The following is a 23,289-nucleotide window of genomic DNA, read 5'->3' as shown; positions in this document are numbered from 1 at the left end:
CGATGGACAAATGCGGAATAGATCATGAGATGCTACGATGGATCATTTGGAACATAAAATAATCCAGCCCAGCCAACTGCATATATAAGTTCACTTCATGTCACTCATTAGAACACTTAGATAGCCAGTTGTTATGACAGCGCACAGCATTTACAATATGATCACATTAAATCCCAGACATTTTCCCCTCTTCGTATTACTAGCTGGTGATGAGATTGCCCGTTTACCGACTTGATCGTTCCGCCCACAGAAACCTAAAACCTATCAGTTTATCTTTGGAAACAGCGAACCCTATAGTACTTATACAACCTAGTTGATCACCCATGCCGGAATAAGTAACACTCTTTTTATATTAAATGACATATTTTGTATTCGCCTTCCTACCAGGCCTTCCCCCCTATTGGAAGCCCTGATAAAAAAAATATAATATAAGTATAGAAAACTACCGCAATATGCTAATTACAATATACTATTACCAGATGGGTATTTATATCAGTCCTCTAGCTGGCTGGCTGGCTACTTAGTCTATCCATATATCAGGGAAGCCGGTAGAGTAGGCCTTGGGCAAATCGAATTCCGCTTACCAGAAGACAATGCCTGAGGTAGTGTAGGCTCATTTCGCGCAGGACGCTATTTTCTCAGCAATCATCCACAACGTTGTATGCTGGAGAATTAACCTAAATGAGGTGGCTACAAGTAGTTTCAACTACTTGTCACTATTCTATCAACAGAATGCTACGCCTTGGACTGACCCAAACGATCTTCTCGCATCAGCCAATCTACCAATGACCAGCACGATACCAGCGAATATCCGTCCCACGTTGAGCCAGCTGCTTATTCCTCGCCATGCCAGCCTAGACCTCATCACACTCCCGCTCATTCGCGAACGGGCAATCATGCTCTAGGCTCCCATGCCTTTTGCATACAATTTGGCGGAATTTAATACAGATATCTTTGTGCGAGGAGGTCTCATGGTCTGGTCTTCATCCGCAACAAAACTCAATAATGCAGTGATAAATACGAAGAGAAGTTACTCATAGCCATAGGACAGCGAAGATCAACATCTCCGGTGGTTTCGACATTATATCCACCGATCTTCCAGGCGTCTATGAAGCGGGCTACATATGGGCCAGAATTGGCGCTCAAGCTAAAGGGGTCGAAGGCGGAGCAACAAATCCCCAAGGCCACATTCAATGGGACCCATTGCGCTATGGCACGCTGAACATTCCCAAAAATGCCATTTGATATGATATTGTCAGTCAAGACGCCAGCGTTCTGCGCAGTGGCAATGTCACTGGAGATCAAATATCCGAGCATGTCAACCTTGTTGGGGCTTCTCAATCTGGTAGCTGAGTTTTGGGTTATACAAATGGTGTCCAGCCATTGAATAGCCCATATGATGCCATCATTCCGGTTATCTGCGGTGGAGCTTCTTCTGACTTCAGTCCTGTTCCTGCTCACCCCACTCCTAGCCAGCATGGTCGCACTGTCTTTACAAAAGTGCGAACCGATCTTAAAGTCCCTGTCTTTATGATGGATTCTGTAACCGAGTCATTACACTATGCTCAAAATCATCTTCGACAGCCCAACACATATAAGATTCGCGAGTGGGAAGTTACAGGAGCATCACATGCCAACCTCAGAAACCTAATTTGGCTCACGTCTCAAAGGGAAGTAGATGAAATGCCTATTCCTCTTCCAGACACGACTAATATCAGCACCGTCAACTAGCAACCTACTCTTGACGCAATCTATCGTCACGTTTCCCTCTGGATCCGTGATCCTACCTATTATCCTCTTACAGTTCCTTTTATGGAGGTGGCCACAGACTCAAGTGGAGTGATGGACTACGTGGGAGATGACGATGGTAATACCAAGGGCGGAATTCGTCTTCTAGAACTTGTCGTGGCCGTAGCCAGGTACAACGGTTACAACAACGGTCTCTCGGGCAACACATACCCCTTTTTCTAAATCCAAGTTGAATGCTTGTATCCAACTCACCAAGAGTATGTTGCCAAGGTTAAGGCAGCTGCTTATGCGTCTTTATATAAAAAGGCCACTTTGGAATACTAGGTCAAGAATTACACACGTGCAGCGGAAGTCGCCAACGTTCCTCCGCACTTCGCTAGCTCTTAGTTCATTTTACTTTTCCCCTGCGATGAGGGTATGTCTGCTTTACTCGACTTCATTTTGTTCGATTTCCATGTATTAAATACTTTGCATACTCTACTAGTATCAACTTGAAACTGATATTATATCAAGACTTATGCGTCACGCTCTGGGCAATACCAGCTTTTTTAGCTAGGCAAGGCCGTGGAACCCTGACACTCTCACCTTTATCTGACGTAATAGATAGTGAATAAGAGTACAATGAACCCTCATGTTCCAACCCGCCTCGGGCCGCATCATGACCAGGCAATCTGGGACCTCTGGCTCCAATGAGATATACGCATCGAGCGATATCTTTCAAGGTCTCCGGAAAGAAGATGAATCTATCCGTTGTTCTTTCCACACTCCACAGCAAGATGTGGCTGTGTACAGACAAACAGAACTACGGTGATACCATAGTACTGGTAGCTTTGTGGTAAGCTTCCCCACAGGAGCTTACATTCACGGGTCGTGTCCGGTAATAAGGCCAAATACGAACACGATCAACTATGGATAAGCAGGAGGGCGTGAAGTGCAAAATACGAGCTTGACACACAATTTGTCCGTCCTCTGTGGCCTCGCATTTACTCGTGGGTCCCGAATGCCTAGCTTGAGGATGTGACGATTCTTGTACCAATTGATGGCTCAGCTACGTCAGTCATTATCTAATGACTTTTTGAGAGTTGCGATTGTTATTTTTGGAATGCTTCGGTATCTAAAAGAAAATGATTCCAAACATCTTCTGAACCAAAAGGGCTATATAAAGATCACAATCTGCAGCTGTACTTCGTTCCATAGAGACAATATTATAACACACAAAACGAGTTCATTGCACCTTTTTATCGTATTATCATGGAATCAGAATCGGACACCCATAAGTTTTGCATTATTGTTGGCGCTGGTGCAGGCGGTCTGATCCAGGCAGCGGAGTTGTTGCGAAAGAAAGACCTGCAGCTGCAAGATATACAAATCCTCGAGCGAAACAGTGATTACGGTGGTGTATGGAAGGCTGCAACTTACCCCGGGGCGGCTTGCGACGTATTCAGTTGCACCTACCAGGTAAGCTGGCACCGAAATCCAGGTATTTAAACTGAACAGTCCAAATCTTTGCCTTCACACATAAGCTAATTTTTGTATTTACCAGACTGGAACTATCTTTTCCCCACGGCCTCGGAACTTGTCCAATACTATAAAAACTTTGCAGAATATTTTGGGATTCCGGATTGCACTACATTCAGTCAGAGCGTCACGCAGGCAACTTGGTCTGAAGAACGGTCATTATGGGTTTTAGATGTACTAGATGGAAGATCTGGGACGCGCAAACGTTGGACTTGTCGCGTCTTAGTTCAGGCTGCCGGAACGTACAACCGGAAATCCACACCTCAAATTCCCGGGATAGATCGTTTCAAGGGCGACATGTGGCATGCCTCGGAATGGCCAATGCATTATGATTTCACTGGCAAGATCGTTGCATATGTGGGCACTGGACCAACGTCTGTTCAGGTGCTGCCATATATCCAAGCACAAGCCAAATCGGTCAAAGTGTTCTGTCGAAGCATGACCTACTGCCATCCGTTCAACAACTTCAAGTACCCAGCCTCGGTTAAATGGATATTTCGTTGGGCCCCTGGAGTTCTCGCTTTATACGCATTCCTGGTTGCGAATCTGTTTGCGATCTGGGCATATTTTGCCTTTCGACCTGAATCATGGGTTGCAAAGAACACAGAACGGTACTGTCGTCGGCATTTAAAAGAACAGGTCTCTGATCCTATTCTCCTCCAACAGTTGATTCCTACTGGACGATTTGGGTCTAAGACCACTGGTCTCACTCTCGGGTTTCTTTGAGACCATCCAGAAGAACAACGTTGAGGTAATCAGCGACCCCATTATTGCTGTGGATGACGCTGGTATTATCAGGAAACGGCCGCATACAGGTGATGTCGTGTTACAGATTGATGAACCAGACAGAGATGGCGACTCATCCACAGAATCTCAGACAAAAGAGCAAGACTCGCATATCGAAGCAGATGTTCTTATCTGGGGAACTGGATTCAAAATGCAAGGCTGGGGCGGAGCAGTACCTACGATGGGCCGTAATGGCCAACTTCTTAGCGAGCACTGGAGAGACTCCCCCAATGCGTTATACGGTAAGCACATGAATATTTCCCAATTATCACGTGAAGCCTCTAATTAAATAATCATGGCAGGAACTATGACATCTTCATTTCCCAATCTCATCTTTGTGAATGGTCCTAATACAACAACGCCTTGGGGAAGCTTAATTCAAGGGCTGGAGATGCAGGCTGCTTTCAATCGCAAGGTCATCCGACTCATTCACAAAAAGTCGATTACGAATCCTTGCTATACCCTAGAGCCCCGTCAAGAGATGGAAGAAGCATGGACGACGTCTATGCAAGCAGAGCTAAACAAACTAGCTACCAGTCCGGAATTTGGTCCAGCCTTTTATTACTTGAACGAAAAAGGACAAAATACGTTCTTTTTTCCGTGGACCCAGCAATACTACCGATGGAAGACAAGAACACTAGACATTGCTCAGTACATTGAGTCGGGGGTCGCAGAGTGCTAAGGCTTTGTTTGTTTTAACTTGTAAAATGATTTATTCCGAATACGGAGATAATTTCTTTTTTAAATAATATACTTTACGTTGAATAAAATAATTTCTTTTGTTCTAATTAAAAATATGTAACAGCGCCGTAGGAGCTCCCTAGGGCCTGTAGGTCAGAGACCTTATAGCTGTTGTAAAGGGCAGTGCTAGCATAGCTTGCTAGCATTGGCGGATCTTTTTGGTCTATTGGCTCAATTGGCACCCTTTCCGATTGCTGTTACAAAATAATAATGTAAAATATTTTAATATTTTTAGATCATTATTTAAATCTCATTAATGTTATAATTATTTATATATAATCAATTTAATTTTTATAGGCAATTTATATCACTTATGAACAGCTTTCTTTTTCTTCTCTTTCTTTTTTTCCCCCCTGCCTTTATCTTTTCTCCCCTCTGGTTTTTCTTTTCTTTTCTGCATTTCCTGCATATGGTAACATTCAACAACAAATACTGAATGAAATGAGCGGTTCATCAGCAAACGAGTATGAAGGCCAATACTCTTCAATGCAATGTTGCAAACATTGTATAAAAAGAAAGCAGTCGTTTCTTAAAATCTTTTGTCTCTTACAAATCTTTCTAATTTTATTTCTGGTCTTTGGTTATAAAGCGAAAAACATCCTGATACTGCAAGGCAGCATTGCAGTGGTTGATCCTTGTGAGTAACTTGTCGTAAACAAGGGAGCATTCGCTGAAATCCGTCTGATATTAGACTGGAAGCTTTGGGATTACAACTCTACCTTCTTCTTTTACGGACTTGAGGGGTCAGCAGATAACACACAAGCGAATGCTCGGCTATGGAGCGATCTTCAGTTGGGTAAATACTTCTCTATTTTGCTTCGCGCTGCTCCCGCTTGTTAATACTGAGGCTAGAAGACGGCATTGTCGCTGTTGACTCATCATGGGCGCGAGAACAAGGAGTCGCCGCTTCAAATCCGCATCCAGCTCACCCGGAACTGAGCGTGTATCAGGTTGACGTCTATCATGCACTTCATTGCTTGCATCGCGTTCGAAATAGAATTATATCACACCTTTCTATGAAAGAAATCCCGCGGGATGACCCGCATACGTTGCATTGTATCGACTACGTCCGCGAGCAATTGATGTGCCACGCAGATACAACACTACAGGCCACAAATGACTATGTCCATTATCATACTAATAATGGACACAAGTGTAGAGACTATTCTGCGATACAGGAATGGGTTGACAAACACAAGTGGCCAGAGCATCGCAGCTATATTGACGCATGGCTCAGTGAACATAAAAATGAGATTATTTAGGCAACTGTGCATGGTACGATGGGAAACTCAAAATATCACTTAACGGCAAAAGTCTAACAAGAACTGTGAGAAACATTTAGTATGTTATATCCATTCATCATCGAAAGCGTGCAAGAACAATGTTTCTCTTTACACTCTATGTTATTCATGAGAGTGTGGCGTTTAAGACTTGATGAAAGGTAGTTATACAATAGCTCTTGCCTCTGCTGAAAGCCAATTTACTAATAGGCTGTTTAAACACGCATTTCAGAAGTAAAGTTTGTTCCCCTGATAATAACTGTCGTATCAAAGCCTGTTTGTAAATAAATGGGACGGTATGAGAAGAAGATTTGCTTCCACATATTACATTCCCTGATGCTGCATTATTGCCCTATTATCGTCCCTTTCAATTTTTGATCTATCAACTTACGTTCAATTCACTTTTCGATACGTCACTTACAAATTTCCGCTATCTTTAGAATATACTGCTTTAGAAAGTGATTATTAATCCTAGCTTGTTTGCATTGGGATATGCTAGCCTTTTGCATCCAGTAAAGGCATTGATGCGGCAAGCCAGAATAAGTAGCTCCCTTCTTTGTATTAGTCCATGCATTTATGTTAGCTTTTCTAATCGGCCCTTCCTCTTATTGAAAGTCTACATGAAGATACCTATGAGAGGATCAAGGAGAACTGCCGCAACATGTCCAATCTATGTACTATTACTACGGAGTAGATGGGCATTTATATCAGTCTTCCAGCTGCCTGGCATGGCTGGCATGGCCGGCTACTTGGTCTCTTTATATGTGAGAGAATCAGGTAGAATAGGCCACGGGCATATCAGATTCCGCCTATCAGAAGACAATTCATACGATAGTGAATGGACTTCTGAAATTGGGGGCGGAATACTCCGTATTTCATCTGGCATACGTAGTTTCAAATGTGTAGGTAAGACGGGCATTATCCTCCTGATTCCGCCAGTTGATGGGATTAACAATCAGTAGTTATAGCAATCCCAGGGTTTCCCCTATTAGTCTCTTGCCGATCGTACTTATGAAGAAGGCCAGCCAAGTACCGCTCTCGCTATATTGATAATAGTTTTACTAAGTTTTAGAATACCCCGAGTCCGATGTCTTTTAGCGGATCTTATATGATAATTGTATATATAAGTGGTTGTGACCCTCACGTTGCGAAGTAATTATGCAGATCTTTACAAAGCACAATACATGCAATACTCCTTTTAAATATCTCTATTTACTCTACCAAAATGCACTTTAAATTGTCTCTCGCAGCTGCCAGTGTAATAGTTCAATCACTGGTGGGTGCAATTCCATTCAGCAGTCTCCCATCAACGGATATCGACCCTACAATCAAGGATAAAGACTTTGTCAATGCCCAAGGGAACGACATTATCACAGATGTCCCTCGCGGCTGACGCAAATGGTATGTACGGCGACATATTCATTGTAACACTTTCCCGTGCTAACATTGATGACTTTGAAGTAGCAAAGTTGCCACAGACTACATGTGCGCGACAGCCAATCTATGCCAGATAGTATACGATAGCTTATGAAGGTGTTAAACCGGGTGGTAGTTTCTGTCGAGGCAGGATTCAATGAGCAATGGTATTATATGGCTGGTAGTTGAAAACAATGATCAATGTTGTTGCTATACTCATGACTGGTGGGACGACTACACCACAGGCACATCTACAGCTTGTGGAGGAATGATGTCTTCTCAAATCTAAAGGGGAAAAAGCTAGCCAGCAACTCAGCCCAGTAAGCCATTGACCAACCTGCCAGTATCACAGGATTTCTTATCGAGACCGTAAGCCAATTTATTAACGGGTTTAACCTTGGTATATGGAGTACATAGCCTAGCCGGTACGGCTCGGAGAAACACTCGGATAAGTATCCGTAAAACATTTTGAAATATCGCAAGCGGAGATATGACAGAGACTTGAAACATACTACAGATACATTCTTCTATTTCATTTCTTTATTATCGCTCTCCTCCCGCGGGATAATAGCAGCTACGGTGTAAGCCACTAGATCTACTAACTATTTCATGTTCCACCTATCCAGCTGTTTATTATTTTAAGCCGAGGTATGATAATCCATGCCAAGACCTCATACATCGGAAATAACCAGAACTATTCGGACATCCGTCAACCGTTTTTCTGTTCAATCACATCACCCAGGTGCGATAACGTACTCTCACAACACCGCTATGTCTACGTAGGGTTATGACATGACTATACCACGAAACTTGCACGGCTGTTACCGCTCATCTTCTTCGTTAGCCCCATCCCTATGTCTATTAGACCCTGCAAACCTCTCCTTGTGGGCAGAGATTACGCCTGAGATCTATGTTCTCCATTGTCTATTGGAGTAGCGGCCTTGAAATCTGTAGCAATATAATTATCGCCTCACTATACAATTGCGCTTTCGGTTACCTTGTAAAGTCATGCTATTCATACGTCTAAGATTTCGTACTTTGTCTTTTCTGTTTTGAAAGCTCTAATTTTCTTCCCACTCTTGATATCAAAAAACACGACATATCGAGCTTGAATCATGACAAGTCCCTTAGAACAGACGCTGCTTATCATCGGGGCGAACGGTTTTCTTGCTGGCCATGTTATTAAAGAGGCATTGGAGCAAGGCTACGGCGTCCGAGGCACGGTTCGCTCGCCAGTATCTGCTAAAAAGGTTCGATATCTTTTTGCAGAGTACAGCGAAAGATTTTCAGTATTTGTTATTCAAGGTTTTACTCAGAAAGAGAATTACGAAATCGCATTTATGGGGGTGCCTAAACACATCACTGGTGTCATCAGTGTTGCCGCGCCCTTTACACTAAAAGTCGAGGATAATTGCCGGCAGCTTCTCGATCCAGCAATACAAGACGGTATTGCAATGCTTGAGGCTGTCAAACTTTATGGCCCTAGCGTACAACGCGTAGTAACAATTTCGTCGTTCACGGCCATTATTGACCTACAATCATGCTCTCGGCTGCTATGCCCTTCGTAGACAATTTGACAGAGGTTAAAACAGATATGCTCGTGTGAGGAGGTCTAATGGTCTTTCTTCGTCTGCAACAAAACTAAACAATGCAATAACAAATATAAAGGGAAGTTACTTATAGCTATAGGACCGCGAATGCTGGGAGGCTGCTATCTAGTCCCTTAAAAAATAGAGCATTATTGTTAATAGGCAGTAAGGTAAGCTTAGAAGGCGGAGTCTACGGTGGACGAATTTACAAGGGGTCTAGAACAATAGACAAAAGTTAGTATCTCCAAACTATTTAAAGACGCAAAAGACCTAGGCCTAAGTTAGCTATAGTGCATATAGCGTTAGCTTTAAAGAATTAAAAATATACCTTATCGAAGTATTATAACCGCTTATATATATCCAAGGCTTATTACAGTTTAATTCCTTAATACAGTAGCCAACAGTTATCGGATAGTTTACGCAATATATTATTCATAAAGGGACCTGCTATATCTCACAGCATACACATAGCGTAGCTCCTACTAGTCCAATGCTAATAGTCTCATAGACTCTCCTAACCATAGCCCTTAAATTTACTCCATTACTCTCCGCTTAAGGGGTGATTAAATCAGGGTGCCGACCCTAGGAGCTGCCCAGTCTCGTTTCATCACAATATCGTTGATTCTTGCCTTACAATTCTCCCGTACCTTTCTCTATCTTTCTTGGTACCTAGCCCCTCTCCTATTCGCATCGAATGCTCCTCAACATAAACTTCCATATTCTTTGCGCTCGGTTGCAACCCTCATCATCGCTTATTAATCTGATCTCCGTTGATTGTGATCGATGAGAAAGAAACGTGGCACTCCCAAACAACTCAGTTCATTCAACATGTTAGAATGTCGGAAGAAGACGGCATCCATCAACTTAATCGCAGCTATAGCCCAGCTCTCAACCTAGTCCCTGCGAACTCCAAGTCTACATGGTATGACGATGCGTTGGCCTACTTTCGAGCGATCCCATGGTGTGCAGAGCTGCTAGGGGTTTCTGGTACTTATTACTTTCTCCCTAACTGCCGTAACTCAGCTTCGGATCACCGAGACCAATTTTTTAGCACGACGCTGGCTACACAAACTACTCTAAAACACGTCGTGCGCCTTTTTGTGGCAGAGGACCGAGATGTGCTACAGGATACATCAACGCCCATTGCCAGAGTGCAGACACTTTACGCTCTTGAGGAAGGTCTCGGCGGTGTCGGATCAATGGTGCACGGTGGAATGATCATGGCCTTGCTTGATGAGTCCTCAAATGTACTGCTTGAGATCAACACTGTAATGAACAAACAAGGTACCATGTTTGAAGCAGGAAGTGTCACGGGTGGGATGGAAATTCAATTTATGAGACCTGTTCTCATTGGTCAAACAGTTCTAGCTACAGCCAGCATCGATGTAATTGAAGGACGTAAGATGAGGGTCAAGTGCGACATCCGCGACGAAGATGGGATAATATTAGCTAGGGCATCCAGCACATGGATTGTCGTAAACATCATCTTTAAGGCGTAAATACGCTGAAGAAATTTCCTATAACAAAACCAAAGAGTTCCTAACGCCACCCGAGATTGTGACAAGACGATGACTGTTCCCCGATGTCAAACAAAATGACGACTAGGAGCAAATTAAATTCTACGTTACTGAGAAATGAACTATGTGTCAATTGCTCAAGGTTCAAAAATTGTCACCTCAAGGAAGCGATTATCTGGGTAGCATAATTGATTCTCTTGGTACCTCCAGTTGAATACTAACTAGACTTAATGCCGAATCGTTTCCCCCATAAATAAACATAACGATACAAATGGTTTCCCTTGTCATCCAATAGCTCTGTTTATAACCAGATAAATTTTATGACGACTACAAGGGCCTTGTTGGGACTCTAATAGTTCATTGACTCCTGCCAGGAGCCCAATGGTTGAGAAAATCGCAGCACAACACGCCGCTCATCACCAGCATAGACAGATATGCCCTGGACTCTCGCCTCAGCTGGTATATCATTTGAGCATCCAACGATAACAGTGCCTTCTTCCAAATTAATAAGTCTCTTTGCGGCCTTGACCACCAAAGCGCTGTTCCATAGACCTTCCTGCATTGGGTTCCAGGTCATTAGCTCTATGGCTCTCCTCCTGATGAAGGGGTCACGGCATCTGGTGATGATGGCGAATAGAATAGGTAAAACACCAGTATCCATGTGAAAGCGGGGATGTTTGTTCGATGTCGCCTCCGAGTCATGAATTTGCATTGATGCCTCGGCAAAGTCGAGCATCTCGTTGAATTGGCTCGAGTATTCATCCCACACGATTTCATCGTCATCTCCTCCGGGGTCAATGGTAGACAAGTGAGTGGCTAGGTACCGTTTCTGCAGCTCAAGCAGTGTGAGAGCCCTCATATTCGAAGCACTTGCAAGTAACTGACTGTTTTCCTGTTTGAATATATCGAACGCGCGGCACCATTCTGCAAAGCAGTTGGCCAGGGCACCCACCGCTTCTTGACCTGCGGGTCTGTCGAGCATCCACTCCAAAGCAATACCATGGATTGCCTCTCTAGCTTCTGAAAGTTGTTGGAATGCAAATCCAGGCCTGTTTAACTTTTTACTTTCAGGTATGGTGTAACTCATATCCAGCAACCCTTCTCTCGAGTTCCCAAAAATCTATATATACCATATGTTAGAGTTTCCATCTAGTCCATTAAAGAGGTACGAAAACCTGCCCATGATATCTGAAGTGTGAGGCGATTAAAAAACCCCACAATGAGGTGGAGGAGATGATCGCCAGCCGATATGGTCGGCTGTATTTCTCTCATCATTCTGCAACCGGATGTGTAAAGCCTTATGGCGGATCTGATATGTCCTCGAAGAATCTGGGTGAATCAGCAGCCGCCGAAATGGGAAAACTGAGAAAGCAATATACCTCAACACAAATAAATATGATGCATGATACCAGGTGTATCAATGACAGGCCGTGTCGGACGCTAGAGAGGCTATTAATGGCAAAATTGTAATGACGCAAAGCAAACGAGGCATCCCCACCGGGACTGCAATCTATGTATCTCTCATGGTATGTGGATAGAGCGACAAGTGCATGCCAAATGCAGGATTCTGAGTAGGCCAACTGTAGGACCCTTGTACTCCAAAATTCATCCGGGAAGAACATTGAAAGCTGCTGTATTGTTTTTTCGGTGAAGAACTGTATGGACCGAGCCACACGAGGGACATCATGGTTCTGCACATGTATCGTCATCCATCTCAGCTGCGGAGCCGGAGATGGGTTGGACGATGATTTGGTAGTAACCCGGTAGCCGTCGCAGGGGAAGCCGGATGTGGTGCCTACTCAGGTGAGCATTCATATGAAGCATACATAATACCTTACTTGTAAGTGCTAACTCAAAGGATATGGCCTTACATCTCATGCAGGATGGGCGGGCCTCGTCACACTTGAGCCTCCGAACTATAAGTAGAGTAAGTCATGGCCGTTGCTGTTTGCTACACTGGGACCTGACTGACTTCTGCAAATCTCGGCGTTAGCATCTTCAGTGCGCCTACCAGGACCCGCAACCGGCTGGACAAAGGGCTGATGAATCGCTTACTTGCATGTTTGGCAGCCTGTCCGGACTTTCGGTGCTCTTACTCTTCGACGGTGACCTGGCTTTACACGTGTCATTGAGGCTCTGACTTGATACTAGTGGTGTATAGGGAGGAAGTTTCTCAACATGCCCACGACAAGATGGTGTAGAATCTTCCCTCTCAACGAGTGCGACATTATATCCGGAGACACAGGGGCTCACCAGATGAAAGTTGCGTATAGCACTAGTACTAGATGGGAAATGTCCTTACGGCTCGGCCAATCGGGAATCCCATAACATCAGCGGCCCCATTGATCTCATAACTAAAGCCTGATAGAGTGACCCCGACGCCATATGAGCAGTGTGAAGACAATTAATTACCTAAATATACTCCGTATATACCTATATAAATATACATCTTGAACTAATTTATAAACTGCAAAGGAGGGAGTGGGAAGAAAGAAGTCCATTTACATCCACATTTCTCTCAGTTCTTATCTTCTTCTCTACAATACCAAACACAAGATGGCGCAACAAGGGGATGCCGAGTCCACGTCCATGTGGCAACTCTCTCCCTCACTTGGCGCCTCCATTACCTTTCTCATCCTCTTTGTTCTAACAACCGCCATTCACCTTGGGCAGGCAGTTTACTACAAGCAGAAATACTGCTGGGTCATTATCATGTCAGGCATATGGCAGGTCTTGACGTACATCTTCCGCACAGTCAGCATCCAGCAACCCGACTCCTTCAACTACTACGCTACTTGGTTTGTCCTCATTCTCATTGCGCCACTTTGGACAAACGCCTTTGTCTACATGGTGTTCGGCCGCATGGTCTGGAACTACACAGACGATCGTCGCGTGTGGCGAGTAAAGGCGCAGCATTTTGGCTTCGTGTTTGTACTCTTGGACATTGTATCATTCGTCATCCAAGTGTACGGTGCTGCCAAAGCCACAGCAAAAGACGCGCCGACGGACAAGGTGCTTCAGGGACTGCATATATACATGGCCGGTGTTGGGATACAACAACTCTTCATTCTCATCTTCTGCTTGTTTGCTTTACGACTTTTATTCCTGGTATGCAAGCAAAGTAACGAGAAGGCTAAGTCAATACAGCTAAGCCCCGGTGTGCTGCTCCTTTATACTCAATTTGTTGTACTGGCTTTAATCTCAGTAAGTATCCATATCTGTGCCCAGGAATCTTTTGAGAATTCATATCCTAACAACTGGTGTCAGCTTCGAATTATCTTCCGCATTTGCGAATACGCGCAAGGACTCGACAGCTCGATACCACTACACGAAGCTTACCAGTATGCGTTAGACTCGCTGCCCATGCTTCTTGCGCTTGTTGCCTTCAACGCTATTCATCCGGGACGAATCATGCGCGGCAGTAAATCTGACCTGCCGTCATTTCGGATGCAAGAAAATCGCACGCAACTCGGAAGTGCAGATGCTGGCCAACCTAGTCGTTTTGAATAGCTTCAGAGTGAAAACACATAACATCTACTAGCAAAAGAGAAGCGTTTGTACAGTCAGCGACCTCTCTGGTATAGGATTAATTGTTTGAGAGTAGCTTGGTGCTATAAAGATAATTTTGTTTCGTTGGGCGTAGAAAATATATAGACCTTTATTAAGATGGACATGGGATGGGAACGTGTTTGCCCAAGGTACTTAGTTATTGGGTTTAAATAGATCGCAACTAATGGATGGTTACAGAGATTGGTTATTTTGAAGAACGTTACTACCTTCGTACTGATCCGAAGGCGACTTGGTTCTAGACCGGAACAGTCCAACGCTGGAGTATCAGAAAGCTCAGTTCTACATCACGGCGCTGATTTAAATATTTACCAAGCTTCTAGGTCAACGAATTACCAAAGTAATAGGTAGGTAGTCGATCATCCAGAGGTAAGTAAATTAACATTTGTGACTCCTTTGCTTGACAATGCCATATTTCTGGTAGTGTTACCCTTTGGCTTCCCATATCAGTGTGGATACTTCAAATACACACAACTACCCAACCCCCCCTATCATAGCCCTGCCACCTTGATCAGAACTGACTTCGTCTCCATGAATGTCTCCATACTATGGATATAACTCTCCCTTTGCACTCCACTCCCCTTTTGCCCACCAAATGGCATGTCATCACCCTTCGTCGGACTTGTGCAGTTAACTCCCACTGTTCCGGCCTCTAGCCTCGAGGCAACTCTCATCGCCCGATCCAGATCTTTCGTATACACCGCTGCGTACAGACCGTGTTCGGTGTTGTTCGCGTTTGCTACTGCTTCCGCTTCCGTGTCGAATGTGTTTATGATCACCACTGGCCCAAAGATCTCCTCCTTCATGATCTGGGCATCCTCAGGGACGTCGGTGAATATCGTAGGGTTGATGTACAAGCCCGAAGCGGACTGCTCGTCGGTTATCAACTTGCCCGTCTTCTTGCCCAGCTCAATATACCGCAGTACTGTCGCGTGCTGAATCTTATCTGCCTGCGGCCCGTGGTTGATCTGGGGGTCTGTCGGATCACCCAGTCGAGCAGACGTGAAGGCAACCTTAAACTTCTCGACAAACGATTCAGCGATGGAGCGCTGCACATAGATGCGAGAATTTGCCATGCACGTCTGTCCGCTAATCAGCTGGATGCTAAACTGGGTCTCTCGCACCGCGGCATCAATATCGGCGTCTTCAAAAATGATGGCGGGCGACTTCCCCCCAAGTTCGAATATCAAGTTTTTCAAGTTGGAATCGGCGGCCATCTTGGCGATTAACTTTCCCGTGCGGTTGGAGCCAGTGAATGTCAAGGCCCGGACGTCCATATGCGACGCGAGAGCTGCGCCCGAGACGGGCCCGTGGCCAGAGAGAACGTTGAGGACGCCAGGGGGGAATCCAGCTTTTTGAGCGAGCATAGCGACGTACAGAGACTGCGGAAGTTTTAGAATGGGAAGCAGATGCGAAGGGTATCAGAGAGATAACTGACAGTCAGTGGCGCTTTCTCGCTACTCTTGAGAACGACAGCATTGCCGGCGGCTAACGCTGGTGCCAGCTTTTTAGAAAAGAAGATGAGAGGTGCGTTCCAAGGAATAATCGCCGCAACGACTCCTACAGGCTGCTTCAAAGTAATATTCACAAATCCCGGAGTATTCAAGCTCGAACCCCCTTGAGGATATGCTGCCTCGGAGAAGTAGCGGAAGTACTTGGCACCCGCGGTCGCATCAAAGTACGTTGACACAGGTCTACCCATAGACTCAGCCTCTAGATGGGCTAGATCTGCACTGGCTTCCAGGATGAGGTCGGCGAGCCGCACGAGATATCTGCCTCTTTCGTACGGTGAAAGACTGGCCCACGCTGGAAAGGCGGCTTTGGCTGCCGCTACAGCGTCGTCTACATCCTCCTTGGTCGCTTCATATACTGTTTCACGGCCGTGTCAGAACCCACGTCGGCCGAACCTAAATGTTGATCGAGCCATACCTTTTGCCAGTAATGAACCAGTTTTTGCGGAAAGAAGATCAAATGTCTCATTGTTCGAGGACGGCCGGAACTGTGGCATGTGAGTGAGGGGAAAAGGCCATTTCGCAGTCTTTTCATACCTTGCCGTTAATGAACAGCCGCGTTTCAATAGAAGTGGAACCCATTGCGTCTTACAAAGCGTTATCACGCAAATGCTGAAATAGTATATAATGTAAGGGTCTTCTATCGTTTCTGCTGCCGTGTTGCGACCTCCAAATCAGCAAAGGAAAGGTGCAATTGAAATGCTCGTCTCAACAGGGCTGCTGCTTGAAAGGCCGCGGGTTGCACATGGTGAATGATTCAGCTCGACTGGCCTAACCTGAATCCGGGAACCATCGCGGTTTGATTCGGACCGCGAGGCATTTATAATCACAGTCTGTTGCATGGTATGTACGACCAACATATTACATATCCCATGCAATGTTTCATCGGGTGCCAAGGTATGCCGTCAAGAGGGAACATCCTCTCCACCACGAGCTCAGAAATAACCTATTAAAGCTTGGAACTTTTAATATGTGGGCTGGCGTATAAGCCGCAGGGTTAAAAGTCGGTAGCGCTTATGCATCCCGAGCGAGTCGAACGAAGTCGAGCAGCTATGAGTAGCCAGGTAGCTTCAAGGGGTATGCTCTACGCTAGGGACCAACCGCATAAGTGGAGATGTCAAACTGGATGCCACAATCTCCTTTGCCCTTCAACGGAAAGGTTCAATGTTCTCGGCGCCATTAGGTACCTCCATAAGAGTAAAGTGGCAGTACTATCTAGGTACCGTATGACTACGGAGTACTGGGTACCTCTTATCTCGTAGGGATGTAGGGAATCTTGCATGGATGATGGACTCGTAAAACTGAATACCTATGAATTATAAGAGTTTAGCGAGTGAAGGCAAGGTTTATATTAGATTCTTCAGGAGAAGAGTAGAATTAGTTACCGTGTTGCTTTTCATAAAAGTCGTATCCTCCTCCCGTGTCCGCATGCATGCAGTGATCTATAAGATGTATCTAAAGTGCTCTTGGTCCTCCACATTCTCACCCCCATCCCGATGCTTCCGGTCAAACCGTCTATTATGCCATGCCAAGGCCCCCGTCACCAAAAGTATACTCACAGTCGCGAGCGTGGCGAATCCAACACCCGTGGCAAAGCCAGTAGGGTATTTGGGCGCCTGTTTCGTGATGAATACATTGCTCGCCACAAAGTTGGCACAATTACCCATCCCTAGCTGAACGGCACTCGCGACGGCCTGCTGGGGGCGACCACGTAGGTTACTGTTGAGCCAGCCGATGAGGATGGGGAACTGCATGAATGAACCAAAAGCAATAATGTACAAAGCAAAGTAGCGCACCGCTGGTGGCTGGACCTGGGTGTACTGTATACACCAGCCGATGAGAGAGAAGATGGCGCCAGTGAGCACAAACGGCCAGCGGAGGGAGAGCTTCCCAGACGCGTAGGAAGTAGACAGAGTGACGACGATGCCGACCATCCAGATGGGAATGCTCATTACTTGGGCTCGTGAGGCGCTCCAACCGAGCTGGGCAAGGATGGTTGGGGTGAAGGATGAGATGGATGCAGCGCCCATGTCGGCACAGAAATAAATAAGGGTGAACGACCAGATCTTCCAGTCAGTAAGTAGCTTGATCCAATTGATTCCCTTGAAGTCAACCCTCTCCCTCCCACGATCGTGGCGCAGGCGGGCGAGAAGCATGGCTCGCTCATCGTCGCTGAGGAAGGCCGCCTCTTGCGGGAAGGCGGGGATGATGAACCATGCTGCGAGTCCAAAGGCAAAGGTGAAGAGGCCCTCGAGGATGAAAATCCATCGCCAGGCCTCATATCCATGCATCCCATTCATGTGTTCGATGGCGTAGGCGAGGAGCTGAGCTTCGTCAGCGATGTTACTCTGACATGGGGGGGATATAAGACGTACGCCGCTGAAAGCGCTACCGAGCAGAGCAAAGCAGATGAAGTATGAGAAGCGGATATAAAACTCACTGCGTCTATAGTATTGCCCAATAAGAAGAGCGGCCCCTGGAGGCATCAGTTACGGAACCCTCGAAAGGATAATAGGTTGATACATACCTGGCGGCAGACCAGCCTCCATGATGCCCATGATAAATCTACAAGCAAGAAGCCCACCATAGCTCCTCGTAAGTCCCTGGCACATTGAAACAATACCTACATATGGTTAGAAAATACTTCCCAAATCACACAATTCTTCAACACATGCCAAGAATCAGCATTGCTCCCGCAAGCCAGTGGTTGGGCTTGATTTTATTCAAACTCATAAACAAGTTACTTGGGATCTCTACGATCACGAAAGGAAGGTAGAAAATCCACAGGCAAGTGTTAAACCCCGTCGAGGGCATATGAAGCGACTTCTCCAGCCCGAAAAGCCGCGCATTGGCAATGTTTGAGCGGTCCAAGAAAGACACGAGATATAAGCATCCCAAGATGGGGATCAGGCGGATGTCGCATTTGATAAGGAGTCGCCGGGCAGCCTTGGGGTCTTCATAAAACTCGCTACCATCGTCAGAGTCCTTGGGCGTGGAACTACGATCGGCAGCGGCCACTTCCTCGTTGGCAATGCTGGTGTGGCTCGACTTCTCAGTGCTTGTCGGCACATTGATGATGTTGTCGTCCACAACCGCCATGATGGTTGGATACGGAGGCTTGGATGAGTGATGAATGAGAGAGAAATCTGCAGCACATCTATTAGGTAGTGATAAATAAAAGACTTCGGACTTTACCCGCTTGTTGCACACTCGGCGGGGCCTGTGGTCAACCAACAGAGACGTTTGCTCCAAGCTGGGTTCGCGCACTTTGCTGGCATGTGGTTCTCCGACTAGCACTCAATTTCGACATCGGCGCAGTAGCGTAAAACAAACCCTTGCCCCGGGTTCTGAGCCGGCTTCGGTGTGTACGAGTAGCTCCACGCATGCAGTTGCGCTATGGCCATGTCCGAGTACTACAATCCCATGTTCATAGTCAGCAAGGCGCCCATGCCATCCCTAATCATGTAGGATTCTTCTTCCACATACTGTATCGAGTTTGAAGTATAGGTAGGCGTAGTAGCTAGTTTGAAGCGTAGGGAGAGAGGAAGATCATGACTGTCTTTTCCTCCTCTTTCAACTCGGTGATCGTGATCCATCGATAGGCCGTCGTCAAGATGCCAGAATCCAGGGTCGCCCTCTTTCTCGGAGTTGACATTTCCATCACCGTTCTAGCCTTATCCGTCGTCGTGCTAAGAGTCTGGCATCGATGGTCGCAAAGCCGGCTCACAATTTCAGATTACCTCGTCAGCACGGCTATGGTGAGTTGAGCGTCTTGTGGCAAAAGCAAAATCTTGTATTTGACTGACTGTACCTCAGCTAGCTGCCGTCATACATCTGATTCTTGATATTACCAGTGCGCAGAGGCAATCCTTTCATGTTTCTTTATCGGCTCAAAATTCTAACGTCTCCCAGTCACGGCTGCATTTGGCTATGGCCGCCACCAAAGGGATCTCCCGCCAGATCTCCAAGGGTCCTACAAGACCAACCTCGTATGTCCCATTGAACTCTGCTACCGGATTTTCGCATTATTAAACAGCAGCAGATGTTCTGGCTCATCCAAATCTTCACCAAACTTCCACTACTGTTCAGTAAACTCTCCCTAACGTTTGTCTATCGCGACCTCATGATCCTCGTCGATCACCCCCTCGTCAAATTCTCTCGTGCTGTCAACTATACCCTCATGGTGGTTCTCGCGGGTTTCTTTACAGCTGCTACGCTCGTGAGCATGTTCGCCTGCGACCCGGTATATAAGAGTTGGCTACCCAAGGTCCCGGGGCACTGCATTGATACGACAGTCATGTTCAACTATGTTACGGGCTCCGTCAACGTGTCCACTAGTATATGCCTGATTTGCATACCGTTACCAGTGTTATATCTGGCCAAGAACAAGCGTATTGAGGTGAAGCAACTGACTGCTCTGATCCTCTTTGGTTTGATGTACATACAAATTCGCCCCCCGGATTTACAGACTATTATTGACTTTTCCTAGCGATACTATAATATCTATAGTCCGCCTCTACATGATTACCGATCTCTACAACGTCAAAACAGACTTCACTTGTGCGTCTTTCCATCCGATCCGCAAAATATCTCCTGACATATCTAATATTCTTCACACTCAGGGCTAATCATCCCGACACATATCATGATCGTCGTCGAAATGAATATCACCATCATTGCTGCCTCCTTGGTTGTCATGCGTCCTTGCTTTCAAGCCATTTTCGACATCGCATTTCCGACATCCCTCTATGCTAGTCACAATACATCCAGCCGTGGAGAATCTACCTACCACAGCAGGAGATCGGACGGATACATCATGAGTCTAGATGACAACGATGGCGCAGTCCAGCGCGAAGAGTCCATTGGTAAGCGTGGAACTGGGGAAAGAATATTAAAGACAGTAGACATCGAATTGGCGAGTAAGGATGCGAGCACGGAGGACATACTTAAAGGTGAGATATTTTCTTGGGTCTGGAAAATGTCGGCTGCGTCGTTTATATACTGGTTTACTTACCTTGTGTACTAGAAACCCGATTACGAAATCCAACTGATCGACCAGAATGGCATAACAAATAACTTGGGCATTGCTCTAGAGTCAAGAAAGGAATGAACCCAAGGTGCGAGAAATCTCGAGACTGTCACCTAGGCAAGTTATATGGACGCCGTTTCTTTGATGTCCAAACGTTTCCGGGAGAGTGCCAAAAGCCGAATTTCACAAGAATATTGCAATATTAGCGACATAATACAAAGATATTTACATGGTGTTTGTTGTGGAGACAAGCTGTGATGAGTTTTTGTGAAACACCACGTAGTTAACAAGAGGGTATTTAGTTTGACTTGCGTCGTCCATACAGCGAGATGCAATTTGAGATTTAAGCATGCATACAAACACCGTTTATGTTACTTATTATGAATTGCGAGTTTGCATTTCCTTCGACCAGTTTATTACGGTATCCCAATTACCCTCTCTAAAATTGCCATATCTAAAGTCGCGGTGCAGATATTAGTCTCTTACAAGGCTGTTACTTTAAACTATATGTGATAACAAACCAGATCTACACGTGAAGACCCAGACGGGGCCACAATTTAAGCAGATCACCTACTGTGGATGATATCCAAGGGGGAGATGGCATGGGTACGCCCTGCCTGGGAGGAGTCATATCGCTTTCGGGATTCATCAATTATGAATATTCGTATGCAGTCACTTTTGGCGTTGTACAGGCTCCAATGTTCTGAATGATCATACGCATGCTACTGCTAAATGACCTATTCCGAAGGGCTATGCACGTTTTGTATGCTACGTAAGAGAAGATACAAGCCTCCACATGCAAAGTGTCGCATACAAAATCCAAGACTCCTGATCCATGGTTGCCATTTATGACTGGGCATCCACCATGGACGTGACTATACACAACCCTGCACCAAGCGTCCTCCAAACTCAGCCTTGTCGGTTGTTCTCGACGAGAAATAGATACAAGCAGCAATCAAAGAATGTCAGAATGTATTGCCTCAGTCTCCTTCCATCGCCGACTATGCCTTTCCATATACAAATCTTTGTGCCATTCGCGGTCCGCAAACTTGTCTGCGCTAGTATGTAAGTAACCCTACCGACCATTCGTCCTTCAATTGGCAACTTTTGTACAAGTGAAACTCACTCTTCAAACAAACTCTCCACATCAGTTTTGTTTTTACAGTCCATCCCAGCGTCAGAATTCCTGCACTTTCTGATTGTTCGAATGCCCGTCACTCAATGGAATTGCCCTCGCGCCAGACCTGCGTAATACGAGCATCCAGTCTACATAGCGCATGATATGTTGTAGCAAGATCCATGTACAGTGACAGCTAACATTTATTAAAGAATTCTCGGACCAGAATCCAAAAGCTCTCCCCTAATAGTAATCGACTTTTTTTCAGTCGATGCAATGGCGCGAAGCATGTTCATGCAATGCACCTGGTGGAACGCGTCCAGAAGCCGAGGTGCTGCTGTTTCTTGTGGATACAGAGGGCAGGGGACCAAATGCCGTATCAATAGGAGTCATTTGACCTCTCTTCCAAGATGTTCAAGAACAATTTAGCTTGCAAGTAAAGTCGACCGAGTCCATTCAACGATATGAGACGGTTGGCTTCATTTCATGTTCGATGCAGAGCGATTGGTTGAATGATGAAAAGGTGAAACTGTCTCTTCATTCATGGGTTAAATTAATTCCGCTGTTGTCGTGATGCTACTCACCAAGAGGCGGATTTTAGACAGATGCGGTGTCACTGCGGAGACACAACCTCAATCCTACCCTAAGTTATGGGGCTTCAATGGTACTTTTGTTACGAGATCATCATGGCCAACACAACCCACAAGTGGCTCCCTTTAGCAGGGTCATGACCCCCTGGCTAAATTCGGCAATCGCCCGTTCAAGGTTTAGATGGTATTCTGAGCTGTGCCAGATATTATAGGGTAGATTTTGAGTAGCATTCGATCGGATATAGTTCATATCACGGTGAGGGTGATTACTTCGCAGTTCTAAATGAGTGGCCAAAATGAAAACACCCATCTTAAGCTTATGTTCAACGCGTCCAAAAGTGATCTGCTCATATATTTAGGCTCGTAATCCGTAGTAGATGAGAGTATATAACACATCACTCATAGCGCACCTGGTCTTTGGTCTACACATATGCATCGCACAATTCTGCACTTTCATCGAAGATCTTTATGTGAACTTCAATATTACTCACATATTACACAGAGCACATATTATTTAGTGTATCTAAGCCTATATATCTTTACGTATAATAAATAATAATCGGGGTGTCTTCCCGAAGGTGTCTTGGCTCTTCACTCTCAAGACAGCGATGTCACTTTAATAATTCTTACTACTTCTATCGCACCTAAAGCTGGTGCTCTACCATAACCAATCGCTTCCATTAAGCTTGTTGCAACTTCATGGAGTTCTGATTTAAAGACGACGATGCAAGCCGTAGCTCCTTGCATTCTTTTGTCAGTAGTTTAAGATTGATCGTCTTGTGTTGCATCATCTGTTGGTTCTCGCCTACTTGAGCCTAGCACCGAGGAAACTCACCATCAGCGCCGACAACTCTGTCGCAGCTGAACAAATCCACATCC

At 45.6% G+C, this 23,289-nt stretch overlaps 7 protein-coding genes across 7 annotated transcripts; 4 read left to right on the top strand and 3 right to left on the bottom strand.

Annotated features, from left to right (window-relative positions):
• Positions 1-3,000: 3,000 nt before the first annotated feature.
• Positions 3,001-4,735, top strand: Triagg1_4177 (uncharacterized protein; the record flags this gene model as incomplete). The annotated part of the gene is made up of 4 exons (XM_062898551.1): positions 3,001-3,229; positions 3,293-3,878; positions 3,964-4,295; positions 4,356-4,735. 4 exons carry the CDS (start codon positions 3,001-3,003, stop codon positions 4,733-4,735), a joined length of 1,527 nt encoding a protein of 508 aa, XP_062756684.1.
• Positions 4,736-9,915: 5,180 nt separating this feature from the next.
• Triagg1_4176 (uncharacterized protein) lies at positions 9,916-10,578 on the top strand (the record flags this gene model as incomplete). The annotated part of the gene is made up of 1 exon (XM_062898550.1): positions 9,916-10,578. The coding sequence occupies one exon, from the start codon at positions 9,916-9,918 to the stop codon at positions 10,576-10,578; it is 663 nt and encodes a 220-aa protein (XP_062756683.1).
• A 367-nt stretch (positions 10,579-10,945) lies between these two features.
• Positions 10,946-11,455, bottom strand: Triagg1_4175 (uncharacterized protein; the record flags this gene model as incomplete). Its single annotated transcript, XM_062898549.1, has 1 exon — positions 10,946-11,455. The coding sequence occupies one exon, from the start codon at positions 11,453-11,455 to the stop codon at positions 10,946-10,948; it is 510 nt and encodes a 169-aa protein (XP_062756682.1).
• A 1,697-nt stretch (positions 11,456-13,152) lies between these two features.
• Triagg1_4174 (uncharacterized protein) lies at positions 13,153-14,106 on the top strand (the record flags this gene model as incomplete). The annotated part of the gene is made up of 3 exons (XM_062898548.1): positions 13,153-13,704; positions 13,744-13,800; positions 13,864-14,106. 3 exons carry the CDS (start codon positions 13,153-13,155, stop codon positions 14,104-14,106), a joined length of 852 nt encoding a protein of 283 aa, XP_062756681.1.
• A 548-nt stretch (positions 14,107-14,654) lies between these two features.
• On the bottom strand, positions 14,655-16,256 carry Triagg1_4173 (uncharacterized protein; the record flags this gene model as incomplete). Its single annotated transcript, XM_062898547.1, has 4 exons — positions 14,655-15,545; positions 15,602-16,032; positions 16,093-16,162; positions 16,212-16,256. The coding sequence occupies 4 exons, from the start codon at positions 16,254-16,256 to the stop codon at positions 14,655-14,657; spliced, it is 1,437 nt and encodes a 478-aa protein (XP_062756680.1).
• An 860-nt stretch (positions 16,257-17,116) lies between these two features.
• On the bottom strand, positions 17,117-18,773 carry Triagg1_4172 (uncharacterized protein; the record flags this gene model as incomplete). Its single annotated transcript, XM_062898546.1, has 4 exons — positions 17,117-17,998; positions 18,050-18,150; positions 18,202-18,297; positions 18,419-18,773. 4 exons carry the CDS (start codon positions 18,771-18,773, stop codon positions 17,117-17,119), a joined length of 1,434 nt encoding a protein of 477 aa, XP_062756679.1.
• A 515-nt stretch (positions 18,774-19,288) lies between these two features.
• Positions 19,289-20,700, top strand: Triagg1_4171 (uncharacterized protein; the record flags this gene model as incomplete). Its single annotated transcript, XM_062898545.1, has 6 exons — positions 19,289-19,432; positions 19,491-19,527; positions 19,587-19,663; positions 19,711-20,104; positions 20,184-20,234; positions 20,297-20,700. 6 exons carry the CDS (start codon positions 19,289-19,291, stop codon positions 20,698-20,700), a joined length of 1,107 nt encoding a protein of 368 aa, XP_062756678.1.
• Between the last annotated feature and the right edge of the window lie 2,589 nt (positions 20,701-23,289).

The sequence above is a fragment of the Trichoderma aggressivum genome (genome assembly GCF_033847375.1).
Source record: "Trichoderma aggressivum f. europaeum strain CBS 100526 chromosome Unknown scaffold_013, whole genome shotgun sequence".
Classification (NCBI taxonomy): Eukaryota; Fungi; Ascomycota; class Sordariomycetes; order Hypocreales; family Hypocreaceae; genus Trichoderma; species Trichoderma aggressivum.
This window is presented reverse-complemented; position numbering and strand designations above follow the sequence as displayed.